The sequence below is a fragment of the Pan troglodytes genome, chromosome 12 (assembly GCF_028858775.2).
Source record: "Pan troglodytes isolate AG18354 chromosome 12, NHGRI_mPanTro3-v2.0_pri, whole genome shotgun sequence".
Lineage (NCBI taxonomy): Eukaryota > Metazoa > Chordata > Mammalia > Primates > Hominidae > Pan > Pan troglodytes.
In genome coordinates, this window is record NC_072410.2 from 93,840,500 (window position 1) to 93,867,673 (window position 27,174).

General features: G+C 51.7%; 1 protein-coding gene across 8 annotated transcripts in view; it reads right to left on the bottom strand.

The window, feature by feature from the left end:
* TOGARAM2 (TOG array regulator of axonemal microtubules 2) overlaps window positions 1-25,754 on the bottom strand; it is a 70,813-nt gene extending 45,059 nt beyond the window's left edge. For 3 of the 8 annotated variants that reach the window (XR_010149168.1, XM_063789198.1, XM_063789197.1), the window contains exons 1-6: window positions 25,514-25,732; window positions 12,214-12,351; window positions 8,819-8,929; window positions 7,604-7,891; window positions 4,308-4,519; window positions 3,372-3,562 (exon numbers count right to left, since the gene is read on the bottom strand). Coding sequence is in view for 7 of the 8 variants with exons in the window: in XM_063789198.1 (XP_063645268.1) it covers window positions 3,372-3,562; window positions 4,308-4,519; window positions 7,604-7,891; window positions 8,819-8,929; window positions 12,214-12,241 (830 nt within the window). In the remaining variant the exon portion in view is untranslated. Of the gene's footprint in view, window positions 1-3,371; window positions 3,563-4,307; window positions 4,520-7,603; window positions 7,892-8,818; window positions 8,930-12,213; window positions 12,352-25,513 lie in introns of all 8 variants that reach the window. The other 5 variants (XM_001161801.6, XM_001161841.6, XM_063789195.1 and 2 more) reach the window with 4 other exon arrangements.
* Window positions 25,755-27,174: the final 1,420 nt, after the last annotated feature.

Here is a 27,174-nt window from a genome sequence, read left to right on the forward strand (position 1 = left end):
ACAGGAGATGCGGGCAAACAGTCCTGGAACAATTTTGGGAATGGCAGAACTTAGAAATGGAAGAGAGCACACAGGAAGCTGCCTGGAAGGTCGAGAAGCAGGTATAAAGTCAGGATGCAGAAAAAGAAGAAAAATTCAAGGGCCATCCATGGTTCAAATGATGCAAAAAGGTCAAGAGTAAGGAGATAAGAGGAAAGGCCACAGGTCTGGGGCCAGTGAGTCATGAGAGGCACAGATAAGGCTGCTCCGAGGGGAGGAAGAGGCCAGCGTCTGAATGGGAAAGGGGAGGACGTGTGCAATGGTGAGGAGGCGGAGGTCAGTGGAGCAAGCTGCTGTCTGAGGAGGCTGACAGTGAAAACTGAATAGAGAACTGGAATCCAGGAGCAGGTACATGGACGGGTCTCTATAACCCACAGGGTCGGAGAAAGACATGAACATGTGTGTGCACAGAGGGAAGGCACCAGGGAGATGGAGGGAATGAGGAAGTGTAAGAAAAATGGAAGAATCCAAGTCATCAGGCCCCAAGAAACGGGAGGGAAGCAGTCACAGCAGGAACTGGACTGTGACTCTACTGAAGGAGCCAGGCCCATAGGCCCTGAGCACATGCACACACACTCCACACACATGCACTCACACATACACATGCACTCACACACAGATACACATGCACACACATGCACTCACACACAGATACACATGAACACACATGCACTCACACACGCACTCACACATACACATGCACACACATGCACTCACACGTATGCACTCACACATACACACATACACACACATGCACACATACTCCACACACATGCACTCACACACACATGCACTCACACATACATGCACACATATACACTCCACACACATGCACACACACTCCACATATGGCTTCACACACAGTCACACACACATACAAACACATGCACTCACACACACATGCACACACATGCAGTCACACATGCTCACACATGTACTCACGCACATGCATGCTCTCACACACATGCACACACATATGCACTCCACACATGCACCACACACACGTGCTCACACATACACATGCACACACACTCCACACATGCACTCACATACATACGGTCTCACACACACATGCACACATACACACCCCACACACACATGCACACACACATATGCACACACCACACACACATGCACTCACACGGTCTCACACACAAATACACACATGCACACATACCCCACACACACTCCACACACATGCACTTACACACATGCACTCACACACATACACATGCACTCACAACATGCACTGACACATATGCACACACATGCACTCACATACACATGAACACACATGCACTCATACACACACATGCACACACAGACACTCCACACATGCACACATACACACACATATGCACTCACACACATGCACACACATGCACTCACACATGCACACACTCCACACATGCATGCCCTCACACACATACACACATGCACACACACTCCACACACATGAACACACACTCCACACATGGCTTCACACATGTAGTTACACACAAACACATGCACTCACACACATGCACATGCATGCTGTCACACATGCTCACATACATGCACTCACGCACATGCATGCTCTCACACACACACGCACACACACACTCCACATACATGCACCCACACACACACATGCACGTTCTCACACATACACTCCACACACGCACACACATGGTCTCACACACATGCACACATACACACCCCACACACACACGCACACACATACATATGCACACACACTCCACACACATGCACTCACACACATGGTCTCACACACATATTCACACATGCACACATACCCCACACACATGCACACACCCACTGCACACACATGTCCTTACACATGCACTCACACACAACATGCACTCACACACATACACATGCACACGCACCCATACACATGCACACACATGCACTCACACACATACACATGCACACACATGCACTCACACAATGCACTCACACACATGCGCACACATGCACTCACACACATACACACATGCACTCACACACGTACACACGCACACACATGCACTCACACACATATGCACTCACACACGTACACATGCACACACATGCACTCACACACATGCACTCACACACATGCACACACATGCACTCACACACGTACACACTCCACACACATGCACACACAACTCCACACAGATGCACTCATACACACATGCACACACATACTCCACACATGCACTCAGACACACTCAGACACATACTCTTGCACTCATGCACACACACACTCAGACACGTACACACACACATGCATGCACTCACACATATACACATACTCAGACACACACACACTCGTACTCACATACATGCATGCACTCACATATACATGCACACATACACACTCATACACATACACTCACACATACATGCAGGCACTCATACATGTGTGCACACACAAAGACACTCAGACACACTCACTCTCACACACACGTGCTCTGACATCACTCTGGACTGACCATGGGGATGTTGCTGGCCATCTAGAGCACTGTCTGTCTTACTTACAAGCCATAACCCGATTTATGCCAACACAAAGATCCTCTTCCCCGCTTGTTTGTGGGATATGAAGACCCCTTTTCAAGCCCAAAAGTTTGTGGACTGTCCCCCATACACATGATACTGGTTGTATTTTTAGTATCCATCAATTAAGAAAATAATTACAAAGAGCTGCCATGAACTAAATCATGCTTTAAAATAGTGTTTTATTCATAGCCAGGCACGGTGGCTCACACCTGTAATCCCAGCACTTTGGGAGGCCAAGGAGGGCAGATCACCTGAGGTCAGGAGTTTCAAGACCAGCCTGGCCAACATGCTGAAACCCGTCTCTACTAAAAATACAAAAGTTAGCAGGGCATGGTGGTGGGTGCCTGTAATCCCAGCTACTCAGGAGAATCGCTTGAACCCAGGAGGCGGAGGTTGCAGTGAGTTGAGTTCACACCACTGCACTCCAGCCTGGGCGACAGAGTGAGACTCCATCTCAAAATTATAGATATGAGATAAAATAATTAGTGTTTTATTCATTACTCCGGCAACCTCATCCACTAAGGCACTGGGAGAAGACAGAGGCTGGAGACATTGTTCGTGATGCCATTGACCCAGCCTGCCGTCAGCCAAGAGGCAGAGAAGCCCCGGCAACCATGCTGGGACCTCCCTAGGTCTGTGGCTCATGGGTGGAGCCCCCGGCCCTTTCCCTGCCTGGTGTCCCAAGAACTCTGCCACAGCATGGAGGGTCAGCCACAAGGAGCCCCAGTGGATCTCAGGGGGACAGAGGGAGAGAAGTCAGCAAGGAAGGTTTGACTTAGAGCTCTTACCGCATGCGTGGGGCCCTCAGGCCTGTGAGGACTCCCTGGCCTGGAGGTAATGGGCTGGGAAGGGAGCCAGGCACACGGGAGGGGGTCGCTGCAACCGTCCTGGCCTTTGGGATGGGTGGGATCACGATGGCGCCCAGGGACTTCTGCATCTTCTCATCATTGCAGTGCAGGTATTGCCGGGAGATCTGCGCCTGGGAGCAGAGGCGGGACAGGGGTCTGGCCTATGGAAACATCCCATGGTGAATGCTCACCTCCCAGGCACCTCACACAGTGTGGGACCTGCTGTCTCTTTTCAGCCACACCACCCTGGGACCCCCAAAAGCCTGACTGCTTCCTTACCACTCCTGGTGAGGAGACTGGCAAGCCCTTTTGTGACTATTATTATTCGTTTTTCTGTTCTCATTTCAGAAAAATCCTAGAACATCAGAGCTGGAAGGACCTTCAAACACATCTGGGCCAAACCTCTATTTTCATAGATGTGCAAACTGGGGCCCAAAGAGGGGTGTGACTTGCACAAGGTCACACAGCCAGTGAGGGGCAAACGGAAACCAAGGCCCAAATCTGAGTCCTAGCCCAGCATTCTTTGCCACACTCTTGCTTAAAATGGAGAGGGCCAGAAAGCAGGAGGAATTCTGGAACATTTAGACCAGAGAAGGCCCAGGGGACCACCAGTTCTAGGACAAAGGTCATGCAGCCTCTGGTGCAGCCACCCAGAGCCCCCAGGCCAGCTATGGAGGTTTGGGATGCTGGGGGAGGTGGTGAAATGAGCACCTTGAGCCTCTCCCAGTGCTGTCCCTATCCTCACTGCAGACCTCAAGACACCTCCAGGGATGCTCAGGGCATGGAGTCAGGGGTTGGTGGAGGCTAGAAAGAAAGGCAGGAGGAAGGGAGGGCAAGAAGCTGAGGACCAGACTCACAGCAGTCGAACCACCTTACCTCCTGAGCACCAGGTCTCAACTCGTGAGGACCCGGAATGCTCCCCGGTAGGTCCAGGCCCTTCTCTTTGACTCCGCTGGCCTCAGGGGTGGTAGGGATGCTCTGGATGGGAGGCATCAGCCTGGGCACCCTCAGCAGCCTCTGAGAGGTGGCTCGGGGGATGGTGCTGTGCAGGGGAACTCCTTGGGGGCCTCCCCCTGGATCCAGAGAGTCTGTACAGGGATGGGGATGGGAAATCAGTTAGTCCCAGAAGAACAGGGAGTGGAAGGCGGATTCAGACCCCAGCAACGGGGCCTTCTGCCCTGGGAAGGCCTGGGATGGCGAGGAGAGAGATCAGATCTGTCCCCAACCCCACCACTGGTAGACTGAGCAAGCAGCCACTTCTGAGTGTCTGTGCCATTCCAGAAAGGGCCAATCCAAGTTACCTGTTTAGAATTCAGAGGCAGCGTGGGAAGGAAGGGAAATAAAAGCAGTGCCAGATCAGGAGGAAGCATGGCAGGTCCTGGCCGTGGGTAGAAGCTATGTGACCTCGAGCAAGCCACTGTCTCTCTGAACCCCATTACACTTCTGTGAAATGGGGTGATTCAATAACATCACTTATATAAGATGCCAGGCAAGTACCTGCCACTGTTTCCCCTTCCTTTTCGGCTGGTGATGTGGGGCATAGCTGTTTTGACACAGCTAACATAGTCTAAGACAGACCGCCACACTTCCAGCTCCCCTCTGAATGCTTTAGGTGCCCAACAGACATCTTCAGCGCCCTGTGCCCCACCCCATCTCACCCAGCAGCCATGCCTCAGGCAAAGGCACAGGGCAAGAAGCACTGGGTTGGGCCAAGAGCTCAGGGTTATCTTTGTAAATATCAATGATGAGGAATAAAAAAAAAAAAAAAAGACTAGCATTTTAACTTTCATTCTGGCCTCAACAAAACCACTGCATCAAAACAGCCAAGTCAGGCCAGGCGCAGTGGCTCACGCCTGTAATCCCACACACTTTGGGAGGCCGAGAACGGGAGGATCACTTGAGGTCAGAAGTTCAAGACCAGCCTGGCCAACATGGTGAAACCCCATCTCTACTAAAAATACAAAAATTAGCCAGGCGTGGTGGCACATGCCTGTAGTCCCAGCTACTGGGGAGGCTGAGGCAGGAGAATCGCTTGAACCTGGGAGGTGGAGGTTGCAGTGAGCCGAGATCGCACCACTGCACTCTAGACTGGGCAACAGAGCAAGACTCGGTCTCAAAAAAAAAAAAAAAAAAAAAGATTAGCTGGGCCTAGTGGTGGTTGTCTGTAATCCCAGCAACTCAGGAGACTGAGGCAGGAGAATCACTTGAACCCGGAGGTTGCAGTGAGCCAAAATCGCACCACTGCACTCCAGCCTGGGCGACAAAGCAAGACTCTGTTCCAGAAAAAAAAAATTAAAAAAAAATAAACCAGCCAAGTCAAAATATCATCTCTGTTCCTGCACACTCGCTCCCCTCCTGGCTTCCGGTGCTGGTTCTGTTCTGTCTTGGAGCACTGTTGTGTTGTGGTTAGCCTGTGGGGAGCTGAAAGGATGGAAAAGAAGGGGTGTGGTCAAGTGGAGACTGTGCCACTTGCCGGGCCACCTTGAGCCCCAGCTGGGTCAGGGCACAGAGGAGTCAACTCAGCCTCAATGCAGGGGCCAGAGCAGCCCCAGCCCTGCCCGGGGACCACAGATCCCCGGCCCTCCATGCTTGCTGAGGGGCCTGATAAGTCTATAGGTCACTGCCCATCAGAACATTAGGTAGAACAACTCCATTCTTTTTTTCCCTATGCTGGAACTTTGTAAAAAAGAAATGAAATATCTAGAAAAGGGCTTCAAGCCCCTAAGGGAGAGAGTTGTTGGTCTGGCAGCTCTAGGAGTTGCACCTACTGGAAGTTCTAAGGAAGCTTCTCGGGCATTCCAACCCCACCTTCTGCCTCCATAATGTGCAGCCAGGACGATTCCTCCCAGAGGCTCCCTGGCATCGTCCTGGGCTCCCCGGGAGCTGGAGACACCCCACGGCTCCAGGGAGAGGCTCAGCAGGTGGAGCAGTCTGCACAGGGGAGGGGAAGAACAGCCAACCACAACCCCAGGCTTGACGGCAGCAACCACGTGCCTCTTGAGAGCACTTCCCCCTTCTTCCTAAGACCTCAAGACTTCTTATTGCTCTTGTTACCCAAGAGTTCATTCCGCTGAAAAGAGCCCGTATGATTCGCCCAGAAGAGGAGAGAAGGAAGGAAAATAGTAACAATGTATTAAGTTCTTCCCATATGCCAGGTGTTGAGAATTCTGTGTACAAGTTTTCATTAAACCCCCACAGTAACACAGAAGTATTATTAATAGTGTCCCCATTCCACAGAGGAGGAAATTGAGGCCTGAAATGTTACCGACCTGCCCAAGGCCCCAGAGCCAGTGAGTATCGGGGCTAAGATTTGAACTTGGCTTGTCCACCACACAGATGAGAGACAGTATAAAGTGCCTGCTGTTGAATCCCTTGTTCATCTGCTCAACAAACGTTTCTTGAGAGCCTCCTAGCTGCCAAGCGACTGTGCCTCACACCGAGATCTCAGTCACTGCCCTCTTGGAGCTGACAATTACATGCAAGATTCAGGTTTTAAATAGTCACAAAAGTAAAGATATAAATGCAAACCATGAAAAGAACTGAAGGAAAAAAATGATAGGGCATTATTGGAGAGCATCCTAAGGGGCAAACTCACGTTGGGGAGTCAAGGAGGTCTCTTCGAGGAGGGCTTTGAAGCCAAGAAGGGAGGCTGGGTGGGGATTTTCTGAGTGGGAAACGGAGGAGGGGTGGGGGAGGAGCAGTGGCTCTAAACCTCAGGCAGGAAAGAGCCCACAAGCCCCAGGCCCTGGACAGCAGAGACCGAAGGCAGAGAGTGACACAGTTGGGGTGAGGCCAGGGCCAGAAGATCTTGTGCATAAGGGAACATTTGGGATCTTAGTCTAAGCACATCCAAAACCCACTGGCTGATTTTGAGCATAGTTGGTGGAAATGGGAAGAACATTTGCTTAAAAGGATCCTTCTGGAGCAAGACTAGAAGGCGCAAGGGTGGGAATGAAGAGGCCTGTCGGGAAGCACTGCAGAGCCTGGGAGGGAGGCTCAGCTCCAAGGAGGTCGCTGAAGCCATAGAGAAGGTACCTGGCATGTGCCCACTGATCACCCCCAGGGCATCCCAGCACGCCACCTGGAAGCCTGCTGACCCTCACAGCCCTGGAGGCCTGGGGCCCTTGACCTGGAAGTGGGTGGGTGAGGGGTGGGCAGGGGCCAGTGCTCACCTCGGGAAGACGCTGCCAAGCCCTCTGAGAGCCTCCTTTTCTTGAGCTTGTCCTTAATCTGGATGGTGTCCCTGGCCACGCTGTTGGCCTCTGACTCCGGAGAAGGGAGGAGCACCAGGGGCTGGGCCCCCAAAGACAAGGCCCTGAGGTTCCTGGGGTGACCATTCCTTGCCTGCCAGCCCTTGGAAGGGGTGTCCAGCTTGAGGCCACCCAGCTGTCCGAGTCCACTCAGGAGCTGTGACGGTTCCTCGTTGTTCAGCAGGGCTCTTGGCTCAGGCTGGAGGGAACCTGAGGGGGACAGAGGTGTGAATGGCTTGGCACGCAGTACCCAGGGTGGCACCAGGCACCAGCAAGCTCCTTGACATTGCTTCCTTCGAACAGGCAGCCACTTGCCTGGTGAAACCCAGTCATTTAATGTTTCAGTCACTCCTGGGGATGAGTCATTCATTCGACAGTGTCTCTGAAGCACCTAATCTTCACAAGACCCATGCCACAAGGTGCTCAGGACAAAAGGGGGAATCCACAGGCAGTCCTATGGCAGCACAGACAAGAGGCCGTGAATCATAGGGAAGGTCGTCTGCCCAGGGACCACCATCCACCAATCTCCAGGGTCCAACAAAGTCATCAGATCCCCGAGCACTGACCTATGCCAAGCACAGACTGCAAGGAGGAACTCAGGCATCTCAGAGCAAATCACCCCCACCCCCAGCAGACACACCAGATGGGAGAGAAACAAAATACTCTGCACATTTAGAGGAGGAAAGAGGTTCTAGAAGACCTTCAGGAAGTGGTGCTCTTCACCTGGGCCCTGGGGTAGCATTCAGACAGGTGGGCTCTCAGAAGCTTGGCCACACCCCACCCCCTCCAGAGACCCAGGCTGCAGATGCTGGACAAGTGGCAGAGACGCTGAGTGGACATCTTGAGAGGGGCCCCCTCCCCATTGCCACCCTGGGTGCCGAGTGCACTCCCAAGTCCAGGCGCATGCAGAGAGCCCTGCTCCCTATTCCTGCGGGTCCCCCTCTGCACACCTCCAACCTCTGAGGCACAGGATCAAAAGAACCTGCCTTTGAAAGAATCAAAGGGTATTTTCAGCAGGAGCCACAGGAAAAATAACACCTGCTGGTAGCTTGAGAACACAGCCGGCATCTACCACACTCACTCCCTGCTCCAGGATGAGGCCAGGGGCCCTGACCAGGTGAGGTCTTCCCATCTCACCTTCTCCATGAGGCAGACTGGAGTTGATGCTTCCAGGCGGGAGCACCCGGGGCCCAGCACTGGTCCGAGGGATGCTCCCGCAGTACACGGCCACGGGGACCAGGACCTTGGCTGGAGACAGAAGCACAGGAGAGCAGCACCTGAGAGTCCTCCAAGGCCAAGACTGGGAGCAAACCAAGAACACCCGGCCGTAACCCTTAGCACTCCACCCCCCAGGGTCCCTGCCCAAAAAAACCAAGGCATGTGGTGGCCCCACCCCCAACACCAGAGCCTGGCAGGGCCAGGCAGGGTGCCTGTGATCTCCACCAAATCCCTCCAACCCCGCTTGCCCCAGCCTCTCAGCCTGGCTGCCTCCTCCCTCCTCGCACCCTGGCTTTGTTCCAAACCCCCCTCCATGCCTTTTCATCTCCTTCATGGGCACCCCTCTTCCATCACCCAACATCATTGACCCATGGAGTGCCCATCCCCAACCTCTGTCCACCAGCTGCTCTCCCCAGGACACTTCCTTACTGCCACACCCTGCAGATAATCCCCTACCCTACGGCTTCCGCCCTGACCAATCCCACCCGTTACAGAGCATCCAATTACCTTGCCAATTCCTTTTTGGAAGTCCCCAGGCACCTCATCAGCATGTCCTACACTGATCTTCCCTCTTCTCTCCTAACGTCCCTCGGCTCAGCAAAAGACACCCTCTATCCCCGACACAGAGATTTGTGAACACTCTCTGTGCAGTGAGACAGTAGTGGGCAAGGCTGACTCAGTCCTCAGTGAGACTTGAAGTCTGGCGGAGAAGACAATGATTAACAAGCAATGACAGTGTGGGGCCTGGGAGCCCGGCCAGAGATGGGGACAGAAAAAGCTTCCCAGAGGGAGGGACCACTGAGCTGAGAGCATACAGGGAGCAGGAGTCAGGAAAGAGGAGGGGAAGTTCAGCTAAGGCATGCGCTCCTTTAAGAAGCCTTCCATCTTTTGCCAGTTTTTAAAGCAGATTCTCTGTTTTTGTTACTGAGTTGTTTGAGTTCCTTATATATTCTGGTTATTAATCCTTTGTCGGATGGATAGTTTGCAAATATTTTCTCCTATTCTTCACTCTATTGACTGTTTCCTTGTATCTACAGAAGCTTTTTAACTTGATGGAATCCCATTTGTCTATTTTTGCTTTTGTTGCCTGTGCTTTTGAGGTCACTGCTGGATAAATATCCAACAGAAAGTAAATCAGTACATTGAAGAGCTATCTGCACTCTCATGTTTATTGCAGCATTATTCACAATAGCCAAGATATGGAATCAGCCTAAGTGTCCATCAATGGATGAATGGATAAAGAAAATGTGGCACATATACACAATGGGATACTATTAGGCCATAAAAAAGAATTAAAAAAAGAATAAAATCCTGTCACTTGCAGCAACATGGATGGAACTGGAGGTCATTACTTTTTTTTTTTTTTTTTTTTTTTTTGAGATGGAGTCTCAGTGGTGCGATCTCGGCTCACTGCAACCTCCGCCTCCTGGGTTCAAGTGATTCTCCTGCCTCAGCTCCCCTGAGTAGCTGGGATTACAGGCACCTGCCACCATGCCCAGCTAATTTTTTTGTATTTTCATAGAGACAGGGTTTCACCATGTTGCCCAGGCTGGTCTCGAACTCCTGAGCTCATGCAATCTGCCCGCCTCTGCCTCCCAAAGTGCTAGGATTACAGATGTGAGCCACCACTCCCAGCCTGGCGGTCATTATCTTAAGTAAAGTAAGCCAGGCACAGAGAGACAAATTCTACTTGTTTTCATTCATATATGGGAGCTAAAAAAGTCAATCTTACAGAGGCAGAGAAGAGAATGGTGGTTACCAGAGACTGGGAAGAGAAGGGGGTGGAATGAAGAGAGGTTGGTTAATGGGTACAAAAATACAGTTAGATAGAAGGAATGAGAGCTATTGTTTGATAGTATAGTAGGGTGACTATAGCTCATAATAATGTATTGTATAATTCAAAATAGCTAGAATTGGAATGTTCCCAACATCAAGAAATGGCCAGTGGTTGAGGTGCTGGAAATCCCAATTACCCTAATTTGATCATTACTCATTGAATGCCTGTATCCAAGTATCACATGTACACCCAGAAAATATGTACAACTATTATGTGTCAATATTTTTAAAAGAGAGAGAGAAGCCCTCCCTCATCTGTGTTCCCACAGCCCCAGGCACAGCCCCGTGTTACTCTCTCTTCCCCATGCCTCTCTCTGTTCCTGCCCTGCAGCTTCCCTAGGAACAGTCACTGTGTCTTACTCATCTCTGTAGTACTGTACCTGCCGCTAAGTAGGCACTTCACAAATGTGGGTCCCACACCCTCCTGGCTCAGCCCTTCCCGAGCCCACCTCAGGACCATCCATGGGGACCTAACCCACCACCTGGAGAAGCCACCACGCAGGTGGAAACCCAGCTCGTCCATCCCCAGGCTGCAAGACTCCTAGTCTGGAACTCAGGAGCCTGGGTTCCCACTTTTTCCACCTGTGTGACCTTGAGGAAATAAGCTAACTTCTCTGAGTCTCAGTTCCCACATCAGTAAAGCAAAGGAGTTGACAGCACTAAAGGTTCATACAACATCTTTATCCTATTTCTAGATTTGTAGATTTTTCTTTCTAAGATCTCAGCACCTCCCACTTCCCTACTGGAATCTACATTCAGGTGGGATCTGCTTTAGCACTAAAGTAAGCAGGTGTTTTCCGATTCATATGTCGAAGCCCCCGGGAGTTCTGCCGTGTGCATCATGCGCTGTCTCCTGAACCGCTGCTCTGGCCATCCTGCTTCTCTGCCTTCCTTCCAAATGGCCATCTGGCCCCTGCTCCAGCCCATGCAGGATGAAGCAGCTCTGCACCTTGCTAGCACCCATTTCATCTGGGGCAGGACCAATCCCCTCACTTTCCAGGGGAAACTGAGGCTCACCCAGCCAGCTCCCAAAAGCAGAGCCAGGCCTCAAGGCCCGTCTCCTGATGCTAACTGACCACACACTGCTCCCACTACCCCACTTGGTTGGCTAAGGAAACAGAGTCGTTCACCCTCCCTGAGGGCCCGGCCCATATCCCCTGCCCATCCACATAACCTTGACCACAGAAAAGAATTAGCCCCTCAAGGAACCAACCACCCTGCTGCAGAGAGTGGAGATAAAGCTCAGGCCGAGGCCCTGGAACACCAAGCACCTCCTTAGGCCAGGGAGCCACCCAGACAGCCAGCTGAGCAGCAGCATGTGGGGAGCTGGCCAGGGCTGGAAAGGCACGGCCACCTGGCTGTTATCTCCCAGCAGCCCTTTATCCCCACATCTCCCTTTTTCTGGCCCTTGGGAGTGTCCGAGGCAGGTCCCCTAGCCTGGAAAACACCAGCAGCAGGCCTCCCATGGTGCCCCTTACCTTCGGGGACATCGTCACGGGTGCCCATGTCCTGGGTGGAGAAGGTGCCTACAAGGTTGCCCAGAGGCAGCAGCTATTTCTGAGCAGTGAGTACAGTCCTTGGGGGTCTGGAGGGCTCTGACCTGTAACATCCGGGACCTAAGGGTGAGAGGAGAAAGGAGAAGTCAGTAAAAGCAAATTAACACTTTTAAACTACTTCACAGAAAGCCCGTCAGGGGCTAAAGCATTATTGTCATGAAGAAATCGGCCACTAAACCGAAGGATGCCATTTTTCTGACATTGGACTCACAAATGTTTCAGTTCCCAAGTGCGAGGCCGTGTGGTTTTGGGAAGAGTTCGTTATGAAGAGTGTCAACCAAACCCATCAACCTGCCATCCCTTGTCACTGAGACATGGACACCTTTAGGGTCGCGGGGAAAGATGAATTTTTTCAAGGTAGTGTCTGACACTGTGTTTCTCCATCAGTTTCTATTTGCTTCAGATGCCCCTGAGTCCGCCAGCTGCCCTGAAAGCCCATGGCGACGTTGGCCTCTGCAACCACTGATCACATAGATGTTGGCGGGGCCTCTCGGACACCGGCTCTCCAGTCTCTCTCAGGATGCACGGTCATGACCTCCATGACGTCCTTGGTGCTCCTTCTCACCTGACTGAACAAGCCACACCTGTGACCCCCTCAGCCACTGCATTGCCCACACCTTGATCCCTCCAGCCCTCCCTTCAGCCTCTGGGTCAGCCCTCAGCTCTTGCCCTTGACCTAACTTCATTTTCTTTCCATGCGACAGGGTCTCACTGCACACTCTGCAGCTTCACACAATTCTATGAATCCTTTGCTGCGATAATGGTGACCCGTTTTCCCCTGACAGGTAACAGAGGTGCCTCCAGAGCTGATCTGTGGTAAGACCAGGGGTGAAGCCCACAGCTCCTAATTTCTACCCCAGAGAGGAGTTCTCGTCCACAAAGCGTCTGGGGACAGGGCAGGAACCTGTGCCAACTCCCTTTTCTGAGCAACAAATCCCAACTCAGGAACTGAGAAACTTGCCTTCCGTCTGGAAGCCAGCCAGCCACTGCCCCACCCAGGCCCCAGAAGGCAGAGTAGCTCCTAGCAACCCTCAACCCAAACACAGGTGTCCAGCCCAGTGCCCAGCCCAGCACAGCACCCAGTCCAGCACCCAGCCCAGCTTGGCCCCAGCCTGGTCTCACTGCTTAGAACCTCAAGACATGAGTTCCCTGTCTGAGGAGAATTTTCCTCACAACCAGGGGAGGGGAACTCTCTGTTTAATATCTACTGGGATAAGGATGTGGCCACACGGTGGAGAAAAGCAGTCCTGAACCCCTGTGAGACACGGCACCTCTCCTAGACAAGGCGAGGGAAGATTCTATTCCACAGACACCAACACCCCAAACTTCACCCCCTGAGCTAGGGAAGAGGCTCAAGAGATTGGCCAGGCAGCTGGTTTCCAGACAAAGCCCAGCAGGAATGTGGCAGGCTGGCACAGACCTTCCATGGCTGAATTATAGCAAACAAGCTGGGGTCCTGGGATTTGGGGGCTGTGAGCGTTGCAGGCCCCACCTGTTCCCCATATCTCTAACCAGAGGATACACTTTCTACGAAAATTATATGCAGAAAAGCAATATTTAGCTACAGTCCTTGTTCTCCTTAACTGCAGATTAGAATAGCCTGGAAACCAATTAAAATTACAGATTTCCACGCCCCACCTCCAGCCCCTGCTGAATTAGGTCTAGGAAATAGGCCACAGGGATTTTTTTTTCTTTAACTTCTGATTTTTTTTTTTTTTTTTTTTTTTGAGACAGAATCTCACTCTGCCACCCAAGCTGGAGTGCAGTGGCATGATCTTGGCTCACTGCAACCTCCACTTCCCGGGTTCAAGCCATTCTCCTGCCTCAGCCTCCCAAGCAGCTGGGATTACAGGCATACATCACCATGGCCAGCTAATTTTTGTATTTTTAGCAGAGATGGGGTTTCACCATGTTGGCCAGGCTGGTCTCAAACTTCTGGCCTCAAGTAATCTGCCTGCCTCGGCCTCCCAAAGTGCTGGGATTACAGGCATGAGCCACCACACCCGGCCTTAACTTCTGATTTTGATGTTCAGACAGGATCAAAAAATCACTGGCCTGTAGTTCAGATTCACTTTATAATAAGATCTCAGCCCTATTTCTTACCCTAGGCTGTCAGAATGGTCATTGCTGCTTCAGTTTCCCCAAAGTGATCACTCTCTAGGAGGCTAAAAAGAAGACTCGAGCTGCCTGAGGGTACGGGATGCTTAAGTTTCAACAGCCACCCCTACTGCAGTGGGCCTTCTGAACATGACAGTTTTCCCACCGTAGCCTCCTCAGTGGTCAGAGGTCAACATGCCAAGGCAGCTCAGGTTCCCCCTGGTCCCAGGACACCAGCAGTACGGAAAGGAAATCTGGAGCCATTCCATGGCTCGCCCAAGCATCCCCTCCAGCAGAGCCCCTTTGAGACCCTCTTAGGGTCTACACCTTCGACCCTTCAGGCCCCAGGGTCTAGTGCAGGATCTCCTAGGTGCCCGCCCAAGAGGAGGTGGCCAAAGCTGCTATGGACAAACAGGCCTGACTAATGTGAGCGCAGTGAGAGGCACCACCCCAGGAAATCACTTTGGCCCAGGGACCTATAGGAAATGAATGATCCATATCCAAACTATAAAAATCAGAATCAGGAAGTCCAGCACGAGTGTGGACAGGGCAGACACCACTGAGCACCTGACCCCCAAGGCACAATTCACCGAGGCCCCATCGCACCCAGCACTGCTCTGGACACTAAGGCGCTACTCTCCCCTGTTAGAACAGCCAGCCCCTGACCCAAAGGGCTAAATGAGCCAGTGGATTCTGGTGACCAGGATCTTGTCCTCACTTCCTGATGCTCTGAATTGCTCTGCCTGGCTGGCTTCTCCCCTCTCAGCCTCCGTTTCCCAGCCCAGGGAATGGGGCGACCCAAGGTAAGTGACCGTTGTCCCCTCCTCCCATTAATGCTATGGCTACAGAGGTTCCATAGTGACCGGGGCCATAGGAATGAAGAAAGGTGACACAGGGGACTCAAGTGTCAAGTGGAAAGGGAACAAAAGCTAGCTAGGGCTGGCCCAGTAAAGAAGTTCAGTCCCAAGCACAAAACCCCAACCACCCAGGCCTCGCACAGCCCACAGGGAGCGTGCAGCTCCACGCCCACTCTGCTCCCAAGGAGCTGGGCAGACTCATCCCACCCACCACAGCCCTGGGGCTGCCGCTCCCACAGCTTCTCTTGCTGTCATGACACCACCCACTCCGACTTTCAGAGACCTCTGAGACGTCTCCAGCCAGAGTTCTCATCTCCTCAGACAAAGCTGGTGGGAACAGTAGAGCCCACGCCAAGGTGACAGAGAAAGGAAGGAGGGGTGAGCCAGGCTGAGGGGAAAGGTGGCGGCGTTTACAAACCCTCATTCTGGAACCAAAAACATGGCCCCCACTGACACACTCTCGGAAGAGAGGCCTCAGATCTAGGCCCCCCTCCCGTCTCACACCCCACAAGCCAGTATGCACCCAGTGTCCAACTCAGAACTCCCAGAACACTGGCTGTGGGCTCAGACACAGTGGGGCTGGAATCCTGCCCCGGGCCCTCTTGTATAAACTTGGCAAGCTGATTTAATTCCTCTGAGCTTCAGTTTCTTCATCTGAAAAAAATGTCCTAACAAGGGGTTTTGTTAGGAATAAATGAAGTAAAGTTAGAAATAACAGTCCTATTGCCGGCATATAGTAATTGCTCAATAATGTCAGGTGTGAATCTTGCTTCTTTTTCCCTGGGGAAAAGCAACACACACACACACACACACACACACACACACACACACACACACACACACACACTCGCATGTCCATACACCCACACTGTCTTTAAAGTTATGACAGGCCGGCCCTCCATTCCTATAAGACAGACCCAGGTGACAGAGACGCCTCTCATGCGGAGGAGACAGATATGTCTATAGAATAAGAGGCTCAAACTAGATGTTGCCTTTGACCCCCTCCAGCTCTCACCCATGAGCCCACATTTCTAAGCGAATGCTGTCTGTAATGCCAAGCAGAGAAGGTGAACGTTCACTGTCACGCCCGACAGGACAAAGTAACCCTGCTACAGAGATGAGCACTCAGGGATACCCTCCATACTGTCTGACTAGGGCACCGGAGAGGCTCCACGGAAAAGCAGCATCCGTGCTGGGCCTGGAAGTAGGATCAAAACGGGTAGGAAATGGGGTCTAAACGGGTAGGAAGGAGGAATGGCATTCCAGGCTGAGGAGGCGGCCTAAGGAAAGCGTGGAGGAGATGCGCCTGTGAGTCTGGGGTCTGGCAAGAGGACCCAGGCCCGGGGAGCGGGATGAGGGCCATCGGGGGAGACCCAGAATGCTCTGTGAGAGGGTCGGGGCTTGCTCTGCAGCCCCGGGAAACTCTGAAGACTGTTCAAGGAGAGGAACGGCATTATCTGACCTGCAGTTTCATGCAGACCCCTCAAGTGGGGCCTTGGAAGGACTTCCTAAGGAAGGGGAGCCTCGGAGAGAATTACAGGACTGACATGTAGAGATGTCAGCCCAGCCTCTGGACCAGGCACAGAAAATAAACAACTTAACCAGGATTTCACACTGATTATACGCAGGGTTTAGACTGGACAGAACATGCCTTCCTGTATCTCGTGCTGTCTCCCTGTGGACAAGAAACAGCTACCCATGCCTCCAATCACCATACACATACATCTCACCCCTCCACCCACCTCTGCTCCCCTCATGGGAGGCAGCCCAGGCCGTAGACCTGCAGGGAGGACTCTGGATGTTGTCAGGTGACCAACTTATGAGACTCTGACCTCCAGAGTTCGGCCTGCCACTGAAAATGTGAGATTCACTCATTCATTCAAACATGCCATAGGTACTAAGATACGAAGGGGAATAAGACTAAAATCCAGCACCTGCAAGCTGTGTGACTGAAGGCACGTTGCTAAACTTCTCTGAGCCCCAGCTCTTTTAACTGCAAAGTGGAAATAATGCTGTAATCCTGGCACTTTGGGAGGCCAAGGCTGTCGGATCGCTTGAGTTCGAGACCAGCCTGGCCAACATAGTAAAACCTCGTCTCTATAAAATACAAAAATTGGCTGGGCATGGTGGCTCACACCTGTAATCCTGGCACTTTGGGAGGCCAAGGCTGGCAGATCGCTTGAGTTCAAGACCAGCCTGGGCAACACAGTACTGGGCAACACAGTAAAACCTCATCTCTACAAAAATACAAAAATTAGCCAGGCGTGGTGGCCTGTGCCTGTAGTCTCAGTTACTTGGGGGTGCTGAGGCAGGAGGATCACTTGAGCGCAGGAGGTTGAGGCTGCAGTGAGCTGAGATTGTGCCACTGCACTCCAGTCTGGGTGACAAAGACCCTGTCTCAAAAAAGAAAAAAAAAAAGGAGATAATGCTTATCTCACTTCAATATTGCATTCAATAAAATATGAAAAGCGGGCCCGGTATGGCGGCTTACACCTGTAATCCCAGCACTTTGGGAGGCCAAGGTGGGCAGATCACTTGAGGTCAGGAGTTAGAGACCAGCCTGGCCAACATGGCAAAACCCCATCTCTACCAAAAAATACAAAAATTAGCTGGGTGTGGTAGCACAAGTCTTTAATCCTACCTACTCAAGAGGCTGAGGCAGGAGAATCACTTGAACATGGGAGGCAGAGGTTGCAGTGAGCTGAGATCACACCACTGCACTCCAGCCTGGGCGACAGAGCAAGACTCCAGCTCAAAAAATAAAAATAAAAAAACCTGACCACAAGAGAGTGCCCAGAGCTAAGGAACATCCCAGGGAGCAGCAGCATTGAGCAGAGATGGGTAGAGAAGGGGAGGCCCTAACGGGGTCTGATCTAGGACAGCCAGGGAGGCCAGGGGAGTTGGCGCCAGGAGAGCCAGATGAGCAGAGAGTGGTTAGAGGTGTCAGCTCAGCCAATTGGATGTGACCATTATGGAATCATCGGGAGCTTAGTGAGAGCAATGTCTGTGCCTGTGGAGGCATGCGGGTCACAGAAAATTGCTGAGGTCTGAGGCGTGAGTGGAAGGTATAGAGATGGTGAGTCCAAACAACGCTGGAGAATTTGGATGAGAAAGGCAGGAGAGAGATTGGAGAGTAGCTGGAGGGGAATGAAGGGTGGATGAAGCTGTGTTGTTTGCTTGTTTGTTCTCTGTATTTTTTGTTTGCTTGTTTGTTCTCTGTATTTTTTGTTTGCTTGTTTGTTCTCTGTATTTTTCAGGGTAGGAGATTCTAGAGCGTGTTCACAGGAGGAGGAGAAAGAGTCAGAAGGAAAAGGCTGAAGACACAGGGGAGGGAGGGGAGCTGATGGAGCGGGAGCCCAGTGCTAACAGCTGAGGGAGAAGGGCACAGGCTGGGCCAGATGGGAGCACCAGTCCTCGGACCCTGGAGGAAGAGCCAAGGGTCCTACAGAGGGAGAGGTCAGGAAGAGAGAAAGGGCGCGTAGAACGGCCTTGATATTGGCAGTGAAGAGGGAGGTGAGTCTGCTGCACGTGAGAGCTGGACTCAGGAGTGTGAAGTTCTGAACAGTCACGGAGACATATTCTGACTTTAGAAGAACCAAACCATTCCTTTCCTTTCCCAGATGCCTCCATCTTTATTAGGAGGGCTTCTTACAGGCAGCACCTACCCTTGTGATTTCAATTGCCATCTGATTATCGGGACTTCCAAGCCTACAGTAGAGCCCAGACCTCCCTCTCTGGAGCTGCAGACAAGCTGCGAGGAGGCCTGGATGGCTCCACCTGCATGTCCATCTTTATTAGCTTGGGGCAGGGCTGGTTTCCACACTGACCCTCAACTCGGCCACTCCTAGGGCTGGCAGTCCCAAGAGCCACTTCACCCCCAACTGCGAGACTGATGTCCACACCCATCAGACCCCCTGTGGGGGCATCCGAGGCCCCCCACCACTCAGGCCCCTGACTCCAGCTGTGACTGGCATGTGGGGGCCAGCAGAAAGGCCGTTCACAGATGAGAAGCCCCCCACCACAACTCTTTACCAGCTCTGGGGCTACCACCACTGCTGCAGATGGCGTCTCCTCTCCCATCGTGAGATCAGGTGGGGTTAATACTCCTGTAGCCACTCTGTTCTCAGACAACATAGGGTGCAGCCAGCCAGCAATTCCACAGAACGCAGACAAAGGGACAGACAGTGCCAGGTTCATGGCAATAATGCAGTAACTGTAGTGTGACTGAATGAATGAATTCAAAACTAAAGCACATTGGCCGGGTGTGGTGGCTCACACCTGTAATCCCAGCACTTTGAGAGGCCGAGGTGGGCGGATCACGAGGTCAGGAGATCGAGACTATCCTGGCTAACATGGTGAAACCCCATGTCTACTAAAAATACAAAAAATTAGCTGGGCGTGGTGGTGGAGGCTGAGGCAGGAGAATGGCGTGAACCTGGGAGGCGGAGTTTGCAGTGAACCGAGATCATGCCACTGCACTCCAGCCTAGGTGACAAAGCAAGACTCCATCTCATAAAAAAACACTAAAGCACATCTTCCAGACAGTCTTATTGAGAAGAACCTAAGTGAAGGAATTAACATTTCTTAGTTCCATTTTGCTTTGCGCCCGGGGCAATGTACTACAGTGTGCTTCCAAATACTATGTCATTGAGCTTTGGAAATAGAGAAAGAAAGTATGTATTTTCATCCTCATTTTATAGACAAGATGATTGAGGTTCAGAGAGGTTAAGTAACTAGGTTGAGGCCACAGAGCTACTAAGTAGAAGAGTCGGGGCTGATGGTTTCTGCTCACGGAGGTGGCAGTATTTCAGGGCATTCATTCAGGAGTCAACAGGGTTAAATTCCATCACCTGCTAGCTGTGTGACTTCAGGCACATGATTAAAGTTCTCTGAGTCTCCATTTAACTGCGAAATGGAAATAATAATATCTATCTCCAAGGTTATTGAGAATATTCCACAAAATATGAGAAACATTTAATAGGCTGATTGGGCCCAAGGGCTCGATCCACAGTGGCTATTAATAGTATTGGTTGTTTAGTAACTGTTTGGCTGTGTTCAGATGTTCAGGAAGAGGGGAAATGTCCCTTTTGAAAGTCTTTGGGCCAAGAAGCTACAGAGGCCTGGCTGAGGCTGGACAGCAACACGGAGGTGCCACCTTGTGCAGCAGGAGGTCCTTCCATTTCCTGAGCTGTCGAGGGTGAGCAGAAAGCAGTGGGCAGGCTGGGGCGGGACACTTACAACAGGGGTCAAGTACCACGTTGCTGGGAAGAACCTTTCTTAACAGAACAGTCTGTTCAGGAGGCAGTTCACACCTGAATCTAATGACCTCCCAGGACAGGGCAGAGGAAGTGGTCAGAAACCCAAAGCAGCACTTCCCAACTGTTTTATGCCCAACGCAGCCGAGGAATGTGGCCATCCATTTGTAATAGCAGCTCAGTGTGGGTATCTCGGGTTGGGGGTGGATGGGCCACAGCATTTAAAACACCCCCCCACCAACCCCAGGAAATTCTGATGTGAGAATTAACAGTCTAAAAGATATAGGAAAGCCTAGGTGGAGAGAAAGTTTTACTTAGGCTGTTTTTGAAAAACAATGAGATAGGTGACAAGCAGGGCTGCCATGTTTGATTGTCTAGGTTGGGCACTGCACGAGGGCATCCTAATTAAGGAGACATCTCTCACACTACATCCTTTTTTTTTTTTTTTTTTTTTTTTTTTGAGACACAGTTTCACTCTGTCGGCCAGGCTGGAGGTCAGTGCCATGATCTCAGCTCACTGCAACCCCCACCTCCCAGGTTCAAGCAACTCTCCTGCCTCAGCCTTGCAAGTAGCTGGGATTACAGGCATGTGCCACCATGCCCAGCTAGTTATTTTTTGTGTGTATTATTAGTAGTGACGGGGTTTTGCCATGTTGGCCAGGCTGGTCTCGAACTCCTGACCTCAAGTGATCCACCCACCTCAGCCTCCCAAAATGCTGGGATTACAGGCATAAGCCTAACACTACATCTTCTCCAAAGTCCTGGCAATGTTGTTTTAGACGATGACTGTACATATTTGTACACTCATTTCAGTCTTTTTCTGATGAATAGAAGAAAAGTGTCTTGAGAAAGAGACATCTTTTTCTAATTCACAAAGGAACCATATGAGTGGGCTGTGGTCCTAGTAACAAAGCATATGTAACTTATACACAAATTTACAAAATTCAAAATCTTCTGAACCTGCCACCACCTTTGTGTATCGTGTTGGTGCAAATATAAATTAGAGATTAATCAGAACTTGGTCTAGTAATTTAACAGAATTTCCCATGCCTTTCTTCTGTTACTAAATTTCAAGCTGGAAGGGGCCTTGGAGGTCAGCTAGTTTCCTCTCTTGTAAATGAGGGGTTAATGAGCCGAGATCACACCATTGCACTCCAGCCTGGGCAACAAGAGCAAAACTCCGACTTAAAATAAAAACAAAAACAAAACAAAAAAATGAAAAGCAAAACAAAAAAAAAACCCCAGCAATTTAGTTCTGGAGGCTGGGAAGTCCAAGATCAAGGTGCCAGCTGATTCCACTCCTGGTGAGGACTCACTTCCTGGACTGCAGGTAGCTGTCTTCCCTTTGTCCTCACATGGCAGAGAGAGAGACAGAGAGCAAGCTCTCTGGTCCCTTCTTCTAAGGGCACTAACCCATCATGAGACAACCACCCTCACGACCTCATCTGAATCTAATTACCTCCCGAAGGCCCCACCTCCTAATACCAACACGTGGGGGGTTAGGCTTTAACATTTGCATTTGTGGGACGCATGCATTCAGTCTATAACACCTACATAAGGCCATCAGGAGCCAATACCTATCCCAGGGCCCATACCCCTATAGGCATCACACTGGCTGCCAGCTGGCAAGGCCTTCAGCAGGACTGGGAGGAAAGCTTCCTTTTCCAGCTTCCCATCAAGGCCTCCCCAAAATGGTCACCTTGCCACTGCAGTGCCTGGTCAGAGCCTGTGTAGTGTGCTCCCAAGGATTAAGGTTTTGGGAGGGGTAGGATACCACCGCATCAATCCTGCCTGAAATCACACAGCCCTTGGCTGGGGCTTGGAAGTCTTCTGCTGGCCCTGAGATTTCCACCATCAAGGTAAGAGTTATCCTAGCACTTGATCATAGTCCTGGAGTCTCGAATGAAAAATGGCTTGGTCCACTGCCCCAGGAATGCCTTCTGCAGGGTTTGGTGATCAGTTGAGGATTCCTGCCCAGTAGCAGGAGCTTGAATCTTCAAACTGTAGACTGTAAACAAGCACATGTACTCAGAGGATCAGAAGGGACTAGGAAGCAAGAAAGCATCTTGTCCAAAGTCTCAGCAAAGGTGTATTGGCATGACTCTAGCATCTGAATGTCTGTCACACCCCAGGAAAGGGCTCTTGGCAAAGGCCTCCCTGCAAGAAGCTCAGAAGACTTCAGACCCTGGCCCTATCCCTTCCCAATGGCCCATGAGAAAGCCGACTTTCTTGAATAGGAGCCAGAGTTTTGTGTGTGCCTCTCCAGGACATACACCAGGTTTTGCCTGGGAAATATAAATGGCTTCTGTGGAGGGACATTTTTTTTTTCTGTCTTTGTTTTGTTGAAGAGAAATCCAAGACCCAGGAAGGGATGTGAGTTGGGCCAAGAACCAGAGGTTTTAAAACACGAAATGGGAAACTCAGACTTCCAGACAGTGGCTCTGGAGCCTGGGTCTGTAATTCAAACACTAAGAAGTATGTGGAATAGTGATTGGTTCTCCAAGAAGAATGGAGGAGAGGGATGGAGGAGTGGGGAGGGCAGAGAGAAAAATGGGGCTCAAAAGCCTGAGCACTATGAGGGGCTGAGATCACAGAGAGCAGAGGAAGGGAGGCACCCAACAGAGGAGGAAAGAGGTGAGGAAGAATGGCTGGGGGCAGATGCTCAACCCCCTGGTAATCAAGAAAATGCAAATGAGATGCTACCACCATCCCACAAAGATGGGCAAAAATTGAGATGGGCGGCAATGCCAAGTGCTAGTGAGAGCACAGAACAATGGGAGCACTCACGACAGCTGGCAGGTGAGATGCAAATGGGCACAAACCCTTGGGAAAGTGGTCTGGCTTTACCTGACAAAGCTAAAAATGCACAAACCTAATGTTCAGCAATTCCACTCCTAGGAACCCACCCTTGAGAAAGTCTTGCACAGGTGATCCAGGAAAGGAGCTCGAGAGTGTCCAGAGCAGTGCCATGGATAATGGCCAAAATCTGGAAAAAATCTAAATGTCCAACAGGAAAATGAAGGACTAAATCATGGTGCACTCACAACATAGAATATTACAGAGCAATGAAACAAACGACTGCCCCACTCAACACTATGGACGATGCCACAGCGTAATGTTTAGTGAAAGAAGACAGACCCAAGAGACCACACAGGGTATGACCCTACTTCTATAAAGTTCAAAGAAAGACAAAATTACATCGAGTGTTTAGAAATGCATACATAGGCCCAGCGTGGTGGCTCACACCTGTGATCCCAGCACTTTGGAGGCCAAGGCAGGCATATCACCTGAGCCAGGAATTCGAGACCAGGCTGAGCAACATGGAAAAAACCCATCTCTCCAAAAAAAAAAAAAAAATATATATATATATATATATATATACACACACACAAAGATTAGCCGGGCATGATGGTGTGCACCTGTACACCCAGCTACTTGGGAAGCTGAGGTGGGAGGAACACTTGAGCCTAGGAGGCAGAGGTTGCAGTGAGCTGAGATCATGCCACTGCACTCCCACCTGGGGGACAGAGTGAAACCTTGTCTCAAAAAATGAAGCGAAATTAAATTAAAATAAAAATGCAGACGTAGATGGAAAACTTGATAGAAAATCAAGGAAAAATTAGTAGCATGATTAACCCTAAGGGGAAGGGAGGCAGCTGTGATAAGGACAGGGCCCACGGGGGTGGGTTCTGGGAGGCGGCCAGTTTTTCTATTTCTTGGCCTGGGAGGTGGCTACATGGACATTCACTTTATAATTATTCCTCACACTGCATGCATTTTATGCATTCTTCTGTCTGCAATAATAAACTTCCAGCCTCTGTGCTAGTGAGCAGAGTCTGGTGCCTCTGAGGTAGCCGTGGGGTCAATGGGAGGATGCGCTGCCCTCAGAGGCAGGTCTCTCCAGAGCTCAGGTTGACATCTCCCCATCCCTTGCCCCCAACTACCTCCCCCTTTCTTCAAATCTGTTAGTCTCAGGTTCCATGGGCTGAAACTGAGCCAGTCCTGGGAGCCAGCCTGTGGCTAGAAGGCTGCAGGGCCGTCTCCTGCAGGGCATTGGTGAGAAGAGCGAGGGACTGCCCAGTTCAGGATAGAAGCGATTATGGGCCCCTCACACCACTTCCTGGGGCCAGGCACCAATGCCCTGTGGCCTACCTCAGTGATGCTCCGACAGAGTACGGGCCCCAGTCCCTCCCCTCCCAGCGCTCCTGAGGAAATGGCAGCCCTCTGAGGTCCCCCGCCAGCACCAGCCCTTGTCCTGGAGAAGTGACTGGCAAAACCTTAGTTTCAGGAGACTGAAATGTGCTCCAGAAAGGAACATGCCAATCTCCACCGTGACAACAGCATCAACAACAAACAGTAACTTCCATTCTGCACATGGGCTAACGTGCCAGCTGCCCTCCTGACTGTCTCCATGCTCACAGACAGCACCAAGGGAGGCTTTTTTTAAACCCTTCTTCACAGATGAGAAACCTGAGGCTCAGAGAGGCAAAGAGCTCAAGTCCACACAGCCAGAAAGAGGTGGGGTTAGAATTCAAACCCAGAGCAGAGCCCCTCCAAGGCCTATGCTCTCACGGGGTGCCCCAGCACCCCTAAGCACAGGTGCCATCCCCACAGCATGCCCCCACCCCTCCCGGCACCATCGCCCACAGCACCCCAGGGAGCTGTTGCCCTGTGAAGGGTTCACCCTGAGGCAGAGAGCACTGCCCACAGAGGCCATGACTCGGGGAAGGGGTCAGCCCAGGCCAGCCCCTCCTTCCTTGGCTCCCAGTGCTCAGAGAACAGTGAGTCCAACCTCCTCCCCTAGAGCTGCCACATGAAGGCCCAGAAAGGGTCAGGGACATCCCCACGGTCACACAGCCTCCATGTCACAGCAGGATGCTTTTTCTTTCTCTATGTGTTTGTGCTTGCTCCAGTTCGGGTCTTTATCCCTCCCTCCAAGGACTTCAGGGGTCCTGACCCAGCCTCCCATTCACCACCTACAACAGATGGCTTGGTGGACCTATCGTCTCTCACCTCTCTGTCCAGAGGCCAAACCCCTGTCACTGGAGGAATCCAGGGTCCTTGGTCTCTATAGAGACGTTGATGCTCATGGGCCCAAGGAGGCAAGGACGGGGCAGGCCCAGGCCTGGCCCACCCTGGCCCCCACCAGCCACACAGTCCTGGGCCGCAGCTTCCTGTCTGAGCAGGTGCTGGGTGGCCGCGAGCCCCACTGCTGGCGTGCTCCAGCTCTCAGCAAAGCTCTCCTTGAATAAACAAGGCTGCATAGCAACCACTCGCTGAAGGAGCCCATAGCTCCCTGCGCGGGGGAGAGACCGAGCCGAGAGATTTTCCCCTTGGTCTCATTGCCTCTGTGGCTCACCGGAGCACAGGCACTCCCAAGTGGCCGACCTGTCCTCTGGGGTCATGGACACCACAGAAAGAGAGAGCACTGGGCCCCCCTGCCTGGTGACTGCAGCCAGGAAGTGCATAGCTGGCTTGGTGCAGGGATGTTGTTGGTAGAACTCCTGGTTTTGCTCACATGGCCTCTGGGCTCAATCTGCTTCTGTTTACTAACTCTCCTAGAGGCAGAAAGACGGAGTGAGCATCCAGGCCTTGGCAGCAGGCAGCTGGGTTTGAATCCTGATCCTGCTACTTCCAGCTGTGTGCCCTCTGGTCAGAACTTTACCTTTCTTGACCTCAGTTTCCTCATCTATAAAATGGGTACACCAATAGTACTGACTTGATAGGGTTGCTGTAAGGATTTCAAAGGTGCATGTAACAGTTTGTAATTTTGTCTAGCACTTGGTAGGCTCTCCATCACTTCCCCAGAAATCCTTGCAGAGCAGGAAGCCTGTGGCCTTCGTCCCAACCAGATTTCTCCACCTTAACTTTTGGAAAATGTGAATCCTAGCAGCCCATGTGTACTTTCTCACTGAACCCAGGCTCTTGGGCAGAAATCCCAGGCTGGCATCCTCTCTCTGGAATGACAGCCAGTCCCACTCCTCATGCTACCCCCTTCTAGCCCTCACCATCCAGGGGGCACACAGTGGAAGCCAAGGACTCAATTTGTATGCAGGCTTGCAAACAGCCACTCGCCCAAAGATACTATGAATTTTCCCAGGCAGCTCCTCCCCATATTCTGTACAAAGGAATCAGCAGGTGTGTGGAACACACAGGGATGGCTGGTGGGAGGCCAACTACACCCCACGAGGCCTGGGCTGCTGAAATGCTTGCACACGGGGTAGCTCCTTCCTGGGACTCTCTCCTCTTCCCTGAGATGGCCAGGGAGGGCAGGCCTTGGGAGTAGCTGCTGTCATTTACCAAGATCCAGGGGGGAGCAAGGAGGGCCAGCCAATTATGACTGAGAACAAGGTCCCTCTGGGGCAGGTGCTGGCCCCAAGCCAGAGGTCACAGCTGACAAGGCGAACGGAACTCCTGAACTCCCTGTAGCAGAGGCCCAGAAAGGAGACTCTTCCTCCAAACCAGGAACAGTGGCTGTGCGGATTCCCCTTGGGAGACAGGTATGAAGATGCCCAGGTGGGGAAAGAGAGGCCTGGCAAGTTAAGCCCTTGCCCCAAGCCACACAGCTTGTGAGTGAGAGCGACTCAACCATGGGAACCCAGGTATGAAGATGCCCAGGTGGGGAAAGAGAGGCCTGGCAAGTTAAGCCCTTGCCCCAAGCCACACAGCTTGTG